The sequence below is a fragment of the Rousettus aegyptiacus genome, unplaced genomic scaffold, assembly GCF_014176215.1.
Source record: "Rousettus aegyptiacus isolate mRouAeg1 unplaced genomic scaffold, mRouAeg1.p scaffold_m13_p_10, whole genome shotgun sequence".
NCBI classification, from domain to species: Eukaryota; Metazoa; Chordata; class Mammalia; order Chiroptera; family Pteropodidae; genus Rousettus; species Rousettus aegyptiacus.
Genome location: NW_023416285.1, coordinates 63,217,926 through 63,231,454, shown reverse-complemented (window position 1 = coordinate 63,231,454; position 13,529 = coordinate 63,217,926). Strand labels below are relative to the sequence as shown.

At 32.4% G+C, this 13,529-nt stretch overlaps 1 protein-coding gene across 6 annotated transcripts in view; it reads left to right on the top strand.

Annotated features, from left to right (window-relative positions):
* The window catches only part of EXOC1 (exocyst complex component 1), a 55,592-nt gene extending 42,576 nt beyond the window's left edge, over nucleotides 1-13,016 (top strand). For all 6 annotated transcript variants that reach the window (XM_016142304.2, XM_016142306.2, XM_016142302.2 and 3 more), the window contains 8 exons: nucleotides 760-923; nucleotides 1,475-1,582; nucleotides 2,770-2,846; nucleotides 3,355-3,583; nucleotides 7,307-7,490; nucleotides 8,026-8,225; nucleotides 10,542-10,736; nucleotides 12,359-13,016. In XM_016142304.2, the coding sequence (XP_015997790.2) occupies nucleotides 760-923; nucleotides 1,475-1,582; nucleotides 2,770-2,846; nucleotides 3,355-3,583; nucleotides 7,307-7,490; nucleotides 8,026-8,225; nucleotides 10,542-10,736; nucleotides 12,359-12,511 (1,310 nt within the window). In that variant the 3' untranslated portion in view covers nucleotides 12,512-13,016. The remainder of the gene's footprint in view (nucleotides 1-759; nucleotides 924-1,474; nucleotides 1,583-2,769; nucleotides 2,847-3,354; nucleotides 3,584-7,306; nucleotides 7,491-8,025; nucleotides 8,226-10,541; nucleotides 10,737-12,358) is intronic.
* The last annotated feature ends 513 nt before the right edge of the window (nucleotides 13,017-13,529 follow it).

The window sequence follows — 13,529 nt, the reverse complement described above, 5'->3', positions numbered from 1 at the left end:
ATCCTTTAATTCCTCAACATGCGTAGGGTATTGTGTAGCCATATTGTTCTAATTTTTCTTCTTGGCTATGATGGATACCTATGTTTATACCTAAACACAGATGTCTCATATTAATATAGTTAATGATGTATTATTGTATTTTGGTTGTATTTTAAATATAACAAGTTTTCAGTGTTTTTCCTTTTTGTTTAGTTTTTAAGGAACTGTAGTCAAGTCACTTAATATAAAAGTAGAGTCTCTGCATTCAGGAATGTATTAAGTTGAATTGTATATAAATGACTTTTTTGTAGGGCAAGAATGATATAGTATCAGCAGTTTCATGTGGTTCAACCTAATATGTTGATTTAACATGGAGGCAAGTAATGGTGGAATATGGCAATTTTCTTCAGAAATATAACAAAGTCATGTTATATTTCCAGATTCATGTCTTTTGAATGGGAAAGATTCTTGTCTACTTTAGAGCTATCATTAAGCAACTTTATGACGAGACTGGGCAGGGCATGGATTATGTGATCTTTAAGATCCCTTTCAGTCCTTTTCTATAGATCTGTCTGGTTTCACTACTCTTTACAATATGCTCAGGAATAGGACACAAATGTTACTGAAAGAAAAGGACACCACAGCCTGTCCCATGTGGTAGACTTGTGCAGTAACTAATATGAGCCCTGGAAGACCGAGACAGTGGTAGGTAGCCCTGATTTATGCTATGGGTCTTTTATTCATGAAGGTCACAACTTTCAAAGTTTTATTATTTCTTAGGTCTTCATGGAAGTTCTGGGAAATTAACTGGATCTACTTCTAGTCTAAATAAACTCAGTGTTCAGAGTTCAGGGAATCGCAGATCTCAGTCATCTTCCTTATTGGATATGGGAAACATGTCTGCCTCTGATCTCGATGTTGCCGACAGAACCAAATTTGATAAGGTAAAATAAAATAACAGATACTTCTTAAACATTTATATTAGTTTTCTAACAGCAGTTCCTTATTACTTTAAGTATGTTCAATGATTTGGTCTTGCTCTTAATTAACCATGTCTTCCTTTCTAATTCTGAATCTGAAAAAAAATACTAGTTAAACAGCAAGTAAAGTGAATTATCAATTTAATGATACTGTAGCTTTATTACAGTTTGTTATAATACATAAAATACTTGCATCTCAAATTTAAGTTCTTTGAGCAACTACAAAGAGCTTTGTGAAGGTAAATTGTTCTCTGCAATGTATTAAATAAGCTACAAGTTTGTCTCTGTGTTCCTCTTTCCATATTTCAAGTGAACAATTATTATGAGTTCTTTTTTACATATGTTCTGGCCCTGTTATGCCTTGATAATACTGCATTGTCCTGTCAATCTTGGAAGAGTTTGTTTTGGGGATTCTTTTTCAATTATGGATAAGGCATTTATGGTCCCTACATAAATTAAATGTGAAATGTTATTTTAAGTATTTGGTGCAGTTCTTTCATTTTGGTTTTCTTTAGATCTTTGAACAGGTACTAAGTGAACTGGAGCCCTTGTGTCTAGCAGAACAGGACTTCATAAGTAAATTTTTCAAACTACAGCAACATCAAAGTATGCCTGGAACTATGGTATGCCTCATGTTTATTTATTGGCTAGTATTTATGATCTGTAGCATAATTAGCCTAATTAATATGTTGTCACAATTTTAATATCAGAACAGAAAAAGAAAGAATTTATGATGTAAGGACTTTTAAAATCATTTTTGTCATACCACAAGATAATAAAAACAGTAATAGCTTGGCCATCTATCTTAAGCCTAAACATTCTCTAAGTTATTGGGGGTGGGTAGTAATATCTGAATTTACTGTGCAAAAATAAATGATTTGAAAAGCAGTTTTAGCATTATTTTATTAATCATCAAGAAAAAATATAATTTTCAAAAAAAGATGTTTGATGTGTATTATACATGGTCTAGCAAAAATAAAAAAGAGAGAGAAGAGAGGGAGGGAAGGAGGAAGTTAAGAAAGGAAGGAAAGGTGAGGCCTCGAATCTGAATCTTTCTATGGCTTTGTTACTAATTAGCTATGAGACCTTAACCAATTATTTAATCCCCAGTTTCCTCATCTCTTCATTGGATATGATAATACCTATTTACCATTCCTCTCAGGTGGCAAAAATATAAGAAAATGAGAGAATATTTACTAGAACATTTTGAAGAACTTAAAAGCACAATCCAAATAAAGTTATTTTAAAATTAAGGTCATTTTTAAAAAGAGAACATCAAAAGCAGTTATAAAATGAATGAGAAATCCTGAATGGTTGAGTGTATCATTGTAGATAGTGATAGTAGTACATTTACTTACTTCTTTAGCTTCTGTAAGAATTTTTGATAGCATTTTTTAAATGCCAAAGTTTTATTAGAATGATTACTGAGTTTGCTTTAATTTTTAAAGTTCTCTGTTGAAAGTTGCTTCTAAATGTTTTCTGGTTTTGTTGAGCTGCCCTCCTATTCCCACCTCCCCACCTCCCAGCCTCCTTTACCTTCTCTCCCCACACTTTCCCCTCATGTGCACACATACAAACACAACTTCTCACCCCACAGTTATTCTTGGATAAAATCTAAGAAAGCATTTCATGAACATTCTTAAACAGCATACTAAATTATATAGTTTTATCAGTAATACTACCTTTAAAAATCATTATTTTTCATAATGTATTCTTCACTAGGAATTTTAAGACTGAGCAGGCTTTTGCTATATAAACTAGTCAAATTGTTGGTCTTTTATCGTGTAAAGTACCTGAATAATTTTTGCAGACTGAAGCAGATGACCTAGATGGAGGAACATTATCACGGCAACATAATTCTGGCGCACCACTGCCTGTTTCATCTGAGTATGTGTTTGTTACTCTCTGTTGTTTATTTTGGGAAAAAAATAAACTTTTAAATTGACAATAGAGGAGTGCTGCTCAATGAGGAGTCCAGATGGCTCTCAGTAACCTGACAGCACTTAGAGCACCAACTTGTGTGACCAGTGTCTTACTGGACATCTTACTGAATTAAACTTGAAAATTGGTACTGTTATATGTCTTTGCAGTTCTCTTTTACTCTAGTAATCACAAAAAATGCAATCAACTTTGATGTTTGCTGGTAAGAAGTAGCATTTGAATTGCCATGTATTTCTCAGAAATCACAAAGCACATTTCAGGATCTAGCTTTACAAATGACAAAGTTATTTTGAGTATAAAACTTAACTTCAAAAAATATTTTTATGTGGGAAACCATTAAAACCATGACAATATTATTTTTAGTCTTTTCGTATATATGCAGTGGATTAAAGTTAAAGATGAATACACCTGAAGCTTGTAGTAACTTTCTATATTTTGTGTGTTTTCTGAACAGGAAAGATATGATTCGTCAAATGATGACCAGAATATTTCGCTGCATTGAGCCAGAACTGAACAACCTAATTGCATTAGGAGACAAAATTGATAGCTTTAACTCCCTTTACATGCTAGTCAAAATGAGTCATCATGTGTGGACTGCACAAAATGTGGACCCTGCTTCTTTTCTGAGTACTACTTTGGGAAATGTATTGGTGACTGTCAAAAGGAACTTTGACAAGTGCATTGTAAGTTTTTTTAAAAAACTTAGAATTCTAATCATTTCAAAAAACAGGGAAGTATATTTAAATCAGGGTATTTACAGCTTTCCATTAGGGGAGCTACTGTTCACATCTCCCAAATCCTTGAGCAGGGTGTGGGCTACAATATTCATGAACAGAGGTAGTTGGGTGGTACTATGCTAGTTAACTTCCCTTCTACATGGTGAATCTTGGTGAATTTTAGAGTAGGTAGCATAGAGACTCCAGCTACTTAAGAGACCCACTAGGTAAATGAAATCTCACTTAACTGATTGGTGACCATATTTAATGAAATAATTGAAACTATCATTTGGATTTATTGTCGTTATTTCGATATAGTCTAATAATAAAATTAATAATTGGATTATTTCTATTGATTGTTTAAATTACTTATTTGTTAATTTTATGTTTAATAGCTTTACTTAATCATATTGCTTAAGAATTGTTTTTATAATAACTTATAGCAATTATTTTCTCCTATAGAAAAAACAAAATCATTAACAACTTTACATTTGTCTTTAGGTTTTGGTAAGCTTGTATGTATGAATTGGACTGGGCCAGGTTTTAAAAAGAGGTGTTTTTTACTAATGTATGTAGTATGTAAAAGTGGATATGTATCATGAATATTTCTCCCATGTAACTTTTAAGTTATATCCAGCTCTTGAATATCCATAGAGTAATAGGAGATAAAAATATTAAGGGCTGTTAAAATCCATATCATCGTTTATACTTTTGAAAACAAAAATTGAGTGTTTGAAAGTATAAAAGCAGTCTGCTTCCACTGTAGAAACTTATAGGTCCCCTCAGTAGGCTTGTTACTCCCCCTACCCTACCAAATGATTTTACTTACTATTCGAAATACTATGAAATTGGGCCATTTACTTATCTTCTTTCCTCCCCTACCTTCTCCAGAGGTGATGATAAACCTAGGAGGTCTGTTATAGGCTAATAGCCAAAGGAAAAGGAAGGGCTACCAAAGGCTAAGATAATTAATCCCATGCGACATAGCTGGAACCCTGAATCCTAAGGACACTATCCATTTCCAGAGTATGAAGACTTTGTTGCATTTATCAGTAAAATATAACTTTATATAATACCTCTCAACCCAGTAGACCATAATTATTAAAAGCATAAGATGTAGTATCAGGTAGATGTGGATTCATATTAAGTACCTAGCACATTGTCTGGCACAAAATGAGAGCTTATTAACTGATAGCTCATAATGGTGATGGTGGTGGTGGTGATAATAGTAGCAATTTAAAAGATTAAAGAATGTTCATATTACTCTCAAGACAGGGCAGTGGGCAGCAAAGTAAAATTAACCTAGCGAAAGGTATAAACTCACATTTTCTTGTAAATTGCATGTGTTTCTAAAGGATCTACCTTTTGTCACTAAAGGGAAGGATGGTTTCTTTGGCCTCTTGTCATCTCTGTCCCTTATTGTATCTTCTCACAGTTTCTGGTAGATTGTATGTGCCCAGTAAGTGTTACATATTTTGGTATTTGGGACAAGATCAAGATCTAGGGCATACCTTGAAAAAGTAATGAATGAGTCTGTGTGTATTGAGCCAAAAGTAGGAATATCAGATGATTGCAGAAAATGGAGATAAAAGCACCTGAGTTTAGCTCTTTTCAACCCCAGATGGTTGGGGTTTTGTTTTGTTTTGTGTTTTTACGTCATAGGTATGCAACTTTACTTCATGAATTAAACCCCTTATGACAAATAACAGAATTAAGTCAGAATTAAAAAATACTAATATTTACTTAGAAGAAAAATGAAAAAAGGAAAGCTTCAAAACCAGAATGTGCTGCTGTGTTAAGAATGTCTAATGTGCAAAATATTGCAAAGCAAACATTTTTACCAAAGGCAATATCACTAGGACATATGGATTGCAATTATTAACAGAAAACTTTGTAATATAAAGGTGCTCATGGAAACATTGGCAAGGATTCAGAACAATGAGCAGGTGCTTTTAGAGTAAGGCTCTGAGAAAGAAGGGCACTGTCCCCAGTCTTCAAAGAACAGAGCTAAAATTAGAAAGTAACCAACACATCAGGTTCTACCATGCCAGACTCTGCAGCCCAGTACATTTCTTAACTGTGTTTAATTTGCTTTTCAGGATTCCTCACACTATAGTGATTTAGACTTGCACTCAAACCTGTAAGAAGGATGTGATTTAGTTAAATTGGTGTGGACAAAGGATAGACAAGTAACATAATGATATGTGGCTAGCATCAAAGTTGTAGTGTTAAATACTGAATAACCTCCATGTCCTTCTGGTGGTGGCAGTATGATTTGGCAATCAGCTGAAAATTATGTGCACCTTTAGCTTGAATTTTTATTTTTGTGAGATTTAATTTGTTGATAGCTCTTTTTTAAATGAACCATTTACCCTACTAGTTACAAAGCCCGAGAAGACAACTGTCCTTTAGAACATCTCCTATTAATGTTCAAGTATATTCAGGCTGTAATTACATTCTGTGCATTTAAATGCCACAGAACAGAAACCTTTCTGTAGCTTAATAACAATAGACCAGCATTCACAAATTAGTGCTTACTATGTACCAGGCACTGATCTAGCACTTTGCACACATTATCTCATCTAATCCTCACAGCGCCCTCCCTCCCATGCAAGGTAGATGCTCTGAGAGGTTATGCTACTTTCCCCATGTCAGCAGTTAAAAAGTGAAGGAGTTGGTATTCATACCCCACAGTCTGGTTCCAGTGCCTACAGTCTTATACTGCCCTCCCCAGTGCATCCATTTTTTACTCCTCACAGTTATTAATACTGATGAAGTAGAATAGTAGTAAAGATAATAGGAAATGGTTAACAGTACTCACAGGGCTTTCTTATATGAATGTCTGTAGCCTAAATAATTACTTTTCTAATGTATACATCATATGGCTTTCAAGTTATTCCCCCAAAATCTCAACACAATGAAATTTTAGGTAGAAGTTGAAAATGATCCAACAGTATTTGGCAGTGAGATTCTTACTACTAATAGATCTAGATGCCCTGAGAGGTACACAGAACCATAATTGAATCCATGGATCTTTTGAACCCAAATGTCTGGATTCTGTCTCTGTGAAACATCTCTTATGTACTTTGTCACCATCATATGCCAGCACTTTGCCGAACTCGTTTAGAAGTAGTGAATAGATAATGGAAAACTATATAATGCTAATCTATAGTAGAAGTGCCTGTTTTCCTCTCTATTCTCACACCCAAAAATACAGAACTTGCCTATCCAATCATTTTAGGCAAATGAAAATTGGAAATTGCTATGGTTCTCAAAATTGGCCCTGTGGCCTCCAACCAGAAGTAACTTGGAGAGATCCTATGTATGCTTTTATCAGCTCTGCCCCAAAATGGGCAGTCACCCTATCCTTATCTTTTATAAATGACAAAGAGCTTATTGGTTGGTTTTACTTTGAACAAAGATGCGGTTCCCAGGCCTTGATTACATCTTGTTTTAAATCGGATTTTTTTCCCCCTTGACTTAGTTTTCTTAAAATATATGTACTTTTTAATCTATAGAAATAGTTTTTCTTCATTAATTCTATTGTATTAATCTTTAATTAGTAAACATCCAAAATATTCTAGGTACTAAATGATCCTCTATGATATATACATTTGGTTGTAATTATATATGTTGCTTCTAAGAAGTTTTTTTGGCTGTTTCTCTCCCTTGTTTTCTCCCTAACTTTAGAGTAACCAAATAAGGCAAATGGAAGAAGTAAAGATCTCAAAGAAGAGTAAAGTAGGAATTCTTCCATTTGTTGCTGAATTTGAAGAATTTGCTGGCCTTGCAGAATCAATCTTTAAAAATGCTGAGCGTCGTGGAGATCTAGATAAAGCATATACTAAACTTATCAGAGGAGTATTTGTTAATGGTAAGCTTTTGTTATGTCCTAAAGAATTTTATGGTGGTGATTTTTATTATTTCTCTTAACTCAGGAGTTGGGAAGCAGGTATGCTCATTACTTTTCTTATTCTAAAGTCTTTTTTTAAGTTTTCTGAAATTAAAGATTTCTTAAATTTGAAAAGCAAGCAGTACATAAAACCCATTCATATTCATCAGGAAGCAGTTATATTTTAGAGTCCATATGGGCTTATTATACAAAATTGAATTTATTTTTATAAACACAAAAATTGACCTCCCAGATTACATTTGCATTTTAGCAAGAGTCTCCTGGAGGTGATAGGCAGTGATGTCTGTGTGACCTTAAGCAAATCAGTTCACTTTAGGCCCCATTTTTCTTATCTGTCACATGAGGTAGATTAATGCAAAAATACTATAATTCACTGCCTTCCTGTGTCAAATCTCATAATTAAGGTATTGAAACAGTGTGAACATATCATTTAATTTGAAATAAATGATTCGATTGCATATATTCAGGATGTTTTATTTTTTCTGTTTTGATTTAGTGGAGAAAGTAGCAAACGAAAGCCAGAAGACCCCTAGGGATGTAGTTATGATGGAAAACTTTCACCATATTTTTGCGACACTTTCCCGTTTGAAAATCTCATGTCTAGAAGCTGAAAAAAAAGAAGCCAAACAAAAATACACAGATCACCTTCAGTCTTACGTTATTTATTCTTTAGGACAACCTCTTGAAAAACTAAATGTAAGTATATTTTCATTTATATATTTTTCCTGGTTTTGAACACATATGTTTATATATGAATACAACAGATATTTATCTAAAACTTGGTCATGTATTGATGCAGGAGAATAATGAAGGGACTCAGTTACTGAAACTGCCAGTGTGCCGAGACACTGCTAAGTGCTCTACTTAGGTTATTTCTTTTTGTTCTTACAAACAATGATATGGGGTAAAGATAGTATCATTCCTATTTTATAAATGAAGAAATAAAGTAAAAAAAAAACTTGCTTGAAGTTTTAACTGGCAAGTAGTAAAGCTGGAGGATAAACCCTAGAATAGGCTTTTCTGTTATACCAGCCTTTCTCATTTCTTACCTAACAAATAGCTAAGCTTTATCCTTAGTTCAGATGAAAATTTCAAAGCTTTATTGAGATAAAATAAAAATTGTTTTGTTAATTGCCTTTTCCCTTACTTCCTTTCCTGACTTGAATCAATCTCAGAGCAAGTCCAATCATTAAAATTAAGAAATGATAGTTTAGAAAACTTTGCAATATAGTACAACAGGTCCTCTAATAACATTGTTTCATGCAATGTCTTTTCATTATAACATTGATGAGATGCCAGGAACTTAACTCTTTATATCAATTAGACGATAGTAAAATTGGTTTGTTATGCATCATTTTGCTTAGTCACAGAACCTACCGACGACATTAAGACTTACTGTAGATGCTTAAATGGACCCTTCTGACTTTGTCCACAATGTGATTAGACATCTTTTATAAAAGATTTTAATTTATAATTAGTCAAATAAAAAATATATATCTGTTAACAATTCAAAGAAATATTTAAAAGACATTTAGTTAAATGCAGAATCAGCTCCTTATAAAACTTAAAGACAGATATTTTAAAGTAAAAGGTCTATCTCAATAATAGCAGTCTGAATAATAGACAATAATAGCAGACATTACTATTATTCTCACTGACATTTTATAAATGAGAAAATCAAACCTTACATCATACTTAATTGTAATATCAGAGGCATTCCCTTTAAAATCATATTTAAAGCAGAAATATTGTTAGATCCTTTATTATTTAACACTGTTAAGAAAGCTCTAAGCAATGTAATAGGACCTAAACATAAATAAAAGATAAATAAATGAGTCAAGATTATATTTACCTATATATAATATTCTGAAATTACTGGTCCCTGGTAAAGTGGTAGGATTCAAAATAAATATATCAAAAAACAATTTATTTCCTGTATGTCATAATAACCAAATAATTTTTTATAATAAAAAATTATTATAAAATAATGAAGAACAAACACATAATACTTGCTAAGAAAATTTTAGAGAAAAGTAATAGGAGGGTATTTGGCTTGTCAGTATCAAATCATATTGTATAGTGCTCAAATAAAGGCATGCCAATAGATAAAAATTGCATATTTAAAAAACAAATATACTTGAAAGACAACCTGAGAAGAATATTTATAAGTCAGTATATTTAATAGAAAAGATCTTTTTTTAAAAGGAAAAGCACTAATATCCCAGTGCATAAATGGGCAAGGGATCTGAATATACTAGTAAACATACAAAAGCAAGTTAACTTCATTTGTTGCCAAAGAATTGTGGAATAAAACAACAAATAAACTTTTTCACTCATCAAAATGGCAACAATTATTTTTTATTGTGATAATGCTGTTGATAGTATAGTAAGGTAGCAGTCTCATATGCTGTTGACAGAAATATAAATTAATTGAACTTTTCTTGGAAGCAATGAAAGAATCTTCAGAATACTTATAACTATACTCCTTAACCGAGGAAGTATAGTCTTAGAAATTTATGGGGGAAAGTAATCAGTAATGTGAGTAAATACTTAACATTCAAAAGATATGACAACTGTATTTATAATAGATTTTTTAAAACTCTGAATAGATTTTGCTGCTAGAAAATAAGTGAAAAATACAAAATATCCATTACTGGAGAAATGAATAAATCGTGGTTCAGTCTTTGGATGGAATATAATGCAGACATTAAAATTTATACTTTGGGAAAAAACAAATAAAATGGAAAATACAGTATACAAAATTCTAATCTCTTCTGTACTCACACATCAAAAGACTAGAAGGAAATTTAAAATATTAACAGTGGTTATCTCTGAATAGTATCATAATAGGTGATTATTATTTTATCTTTTATACTTTTTCTATTATTTTATACTTTTACACATTGCCTGGTTTTTACCTAATATATACAATTTTATAATCGGATTTTTTTCTTAAATTTATATGAAAATAGAAGCAATTCTTAGCCATTATTTCTTTTCATTTCTTTGAAGCATTTCTTTGAAGGTGTTGAAGCTCGTGTAGCACAGGGTATAAGAGAGGAGGAAGTAAGCTATCAACTTGCATTTAACAAACAAGAACTTCGTAAAGTTATTAAAGAGTATCCTGGAAAAGAAGTGAAAAAAGGTCTAGATAACCTCTACAAGAAGGTTGATAAACATTTATGTGAAGAGGAGAACTTACTTCAGGTATGCTTAGTTTTTTTGATCATCCTAGATTGCACATTCTTTTATATATTTTTTCCAAAATATTCCTTTAGAAATGCTACAGATTTTATAATTTTAGTGCAGGAGGGAAGTACAGACCAGATTAAAGAATTCTAAGAAAGAAACGAACAACATTTATATAAACTTTATGTGGCTGTTTCTGCTTATTTTATATTTCTGGTTTATTGTTTTGAGGCATTAAATTTTTTTTTGTTGTTTGGGGATGGGTTTTGGTGGGAGTTTTGTTCCTGTTATTGTTTTTTTGATTTGAGAAGAGTAATTAAATAGCATATAGTACAGTACACTGGAGTGATTCTGATCATCAGGGTTAGAGATAGAAATTGGTTCATAATCTGTGTCCAGATTAAGATGCATGACTTTGGGCAAGTTAGCCTCTCTGAATCTCAATTTCCTTATTTGAAAAGTGGAACTAATACCTCTCATGTAGTAGACAATAATAGCAGACATTACTATTATTGTTGTTAACATTTTATAGATGAGAAAAATCAAACCTTAGAGAGGTGGAGTAATATGACCAAGACCCCCCCCAGAGCTGATGGATGGTAGAGCCAGATTTAAATACCAAATTGAGCCATTCTTTATAAACCATACCAAAGGAACAAAGATGAATGAGAGTAATTCTGATTTCAACATCTTCAAGGGCTTCATGTGGAATATTAGATTTGTGTTAGCCTCTGAAAGTCAGATAGCAATTTAACAGATAAAGTGGGAGAGGCGGTATTCCAGGTGGAAGAAATAACCATGAGCTAAAAATTGAAAAGCAAAAAGTATAATACTATTTAGTTAATAGTCTTAAATTGACAGGAATTTTGGATTTATAAGATTAAGAATTTATAAGGAAAAATCCTGGAAGAATACATTCCCTCAACTGTCAGGGATGATGATCAGAGTACCTTTCCTCACCAGGTTATAAGATTTAAGTAAGATAACATATACATAAAGTGCTTTGTACTATGCTGATATAGAGTGTCAATAAATGTAACCTATTAGTATTAGCCAGTATGCCAATGTGTGTCAGATTCTATCTTGATGGTTGTCAACATATTAATTTCCACTGCTAGATTAAAAATTCCTTGGATTACAGATAATCCATCTGTCTCTCTTGTTGTCCTTCATGGCATCAAGCAATGTTTTGCATCTTCGATTTTAGGTAAAGAAATTTTTAAACTTTTATTCAAAATGAAATTTAAGCATGAACTATTGCATTTCATTTAATCACTAGTCTTGGTTCCATACATAACTGCATTTCCACATCCGTGTTAGATATTGTAGTAGATATAATAATAGCTAAAATGTAGTGCTTACTGTGTCAAACACTGTTCTGAACACTTCACATACATTCACTCATTTAATCCTCACAAGAAACTTATGAGGAAAATACTATCCTGGTTTACAGATGAGGAATTTGAGGTACAGAGTGGCAATATCACATATCTTGTAAATAGAAAGAACCTAGGATACATGTTTTTAAGTATTACACTTGGCTAAATTCTTAAAACATGTCTTAACATTATTTCTACATACTTGATTATGTATTAATTCCACTCATAGTTTAATGAGTTTTATTTTCATTTTTATAATAGGTGGTGTGGCACTCCATGCAAGATGAATTTATACGCCAGTACAAGCACTTTGAAGGTTTGATAGCTCGCTGTTATCCTGGATCTGGTGTTACAATGGAATTCACTATTCAGGACATTCTAGATTATTGCTCCAGCATTGCACAGTCCCACTAAACCTTATGAAAGAAAAGATAAATGAAAAAAGCACTCTGAGTATACTAGGCACTATTCAAAAATATCAGCAATTGTTTTGAGAACCCAGATTTGAAATTTTATGTAGTATTAAATGTTAGATAATTGGATAATACCATACTACACATATTCAAGAAGAAAAGTACCAACTTAATGGAGCAGTTTTATTTGACTAATAGGTTGTGTACTAACTTAAAGTGTTTTTCTCATCGTAAAATGCCTTCAGCATTTTTCTGTGACTGAATAGAAAATTTTCCTTTATTGCCTAACTTCTTGTATTTGTGAGTGGTTATATTCTATGAGTAATGCTTTGGGAGTTTTTCATATTTCACTAATTTGCTTACAAATCATGTAACTACTAAAATATTGTACAGATATTTTTTCCCACTGTCTAGCTCATGATGATCACTTGTAAACTCTGATTTTGAGGATTATGTGATTGTGTAGCAATGATTCTGAAATAAAGAAATTTTCAAAAAAGTTGAAATTTGATGTTCCTAGATCTGTTATATGCTTAGCAGATCAGTACACAAAAAAATGTTCTTATAAAATCAATACACAAAAATTAGTTACATGTTCATTTACTATAAAACACGAAAGTATAATAAGGCAATAAGAAAAAATCATCTATCATAGCATACAAATATTTAGTATTTAGGACTAAATCTAACAAAATGTACTATGGACTGAATTATGTCCCTCTTGAAATTCATATGTGGAAGTCCCCTCAGGCGACTGTATTAGAGATAAGGGGGTGCTTAAGGTCAAATAAAGTCTTAAGGGTGGAACCGTGATCCAGTACAACTCATTCCCTTATGAGAAGAAACAATGAGAGCTCTCTAACTGACATTTGAGAACACAGCAAGAAGGCAGCCACATGTGAGACAGGAAGAGAGCTCCCACCACAATCTAGGATGCTAGCAGCACCCTAACCTTAGACTTCCAGCCTCCAAAATTGAGAAAATAAATTTCTTTTGTTTAAGGCATTTAGTCAATGGTA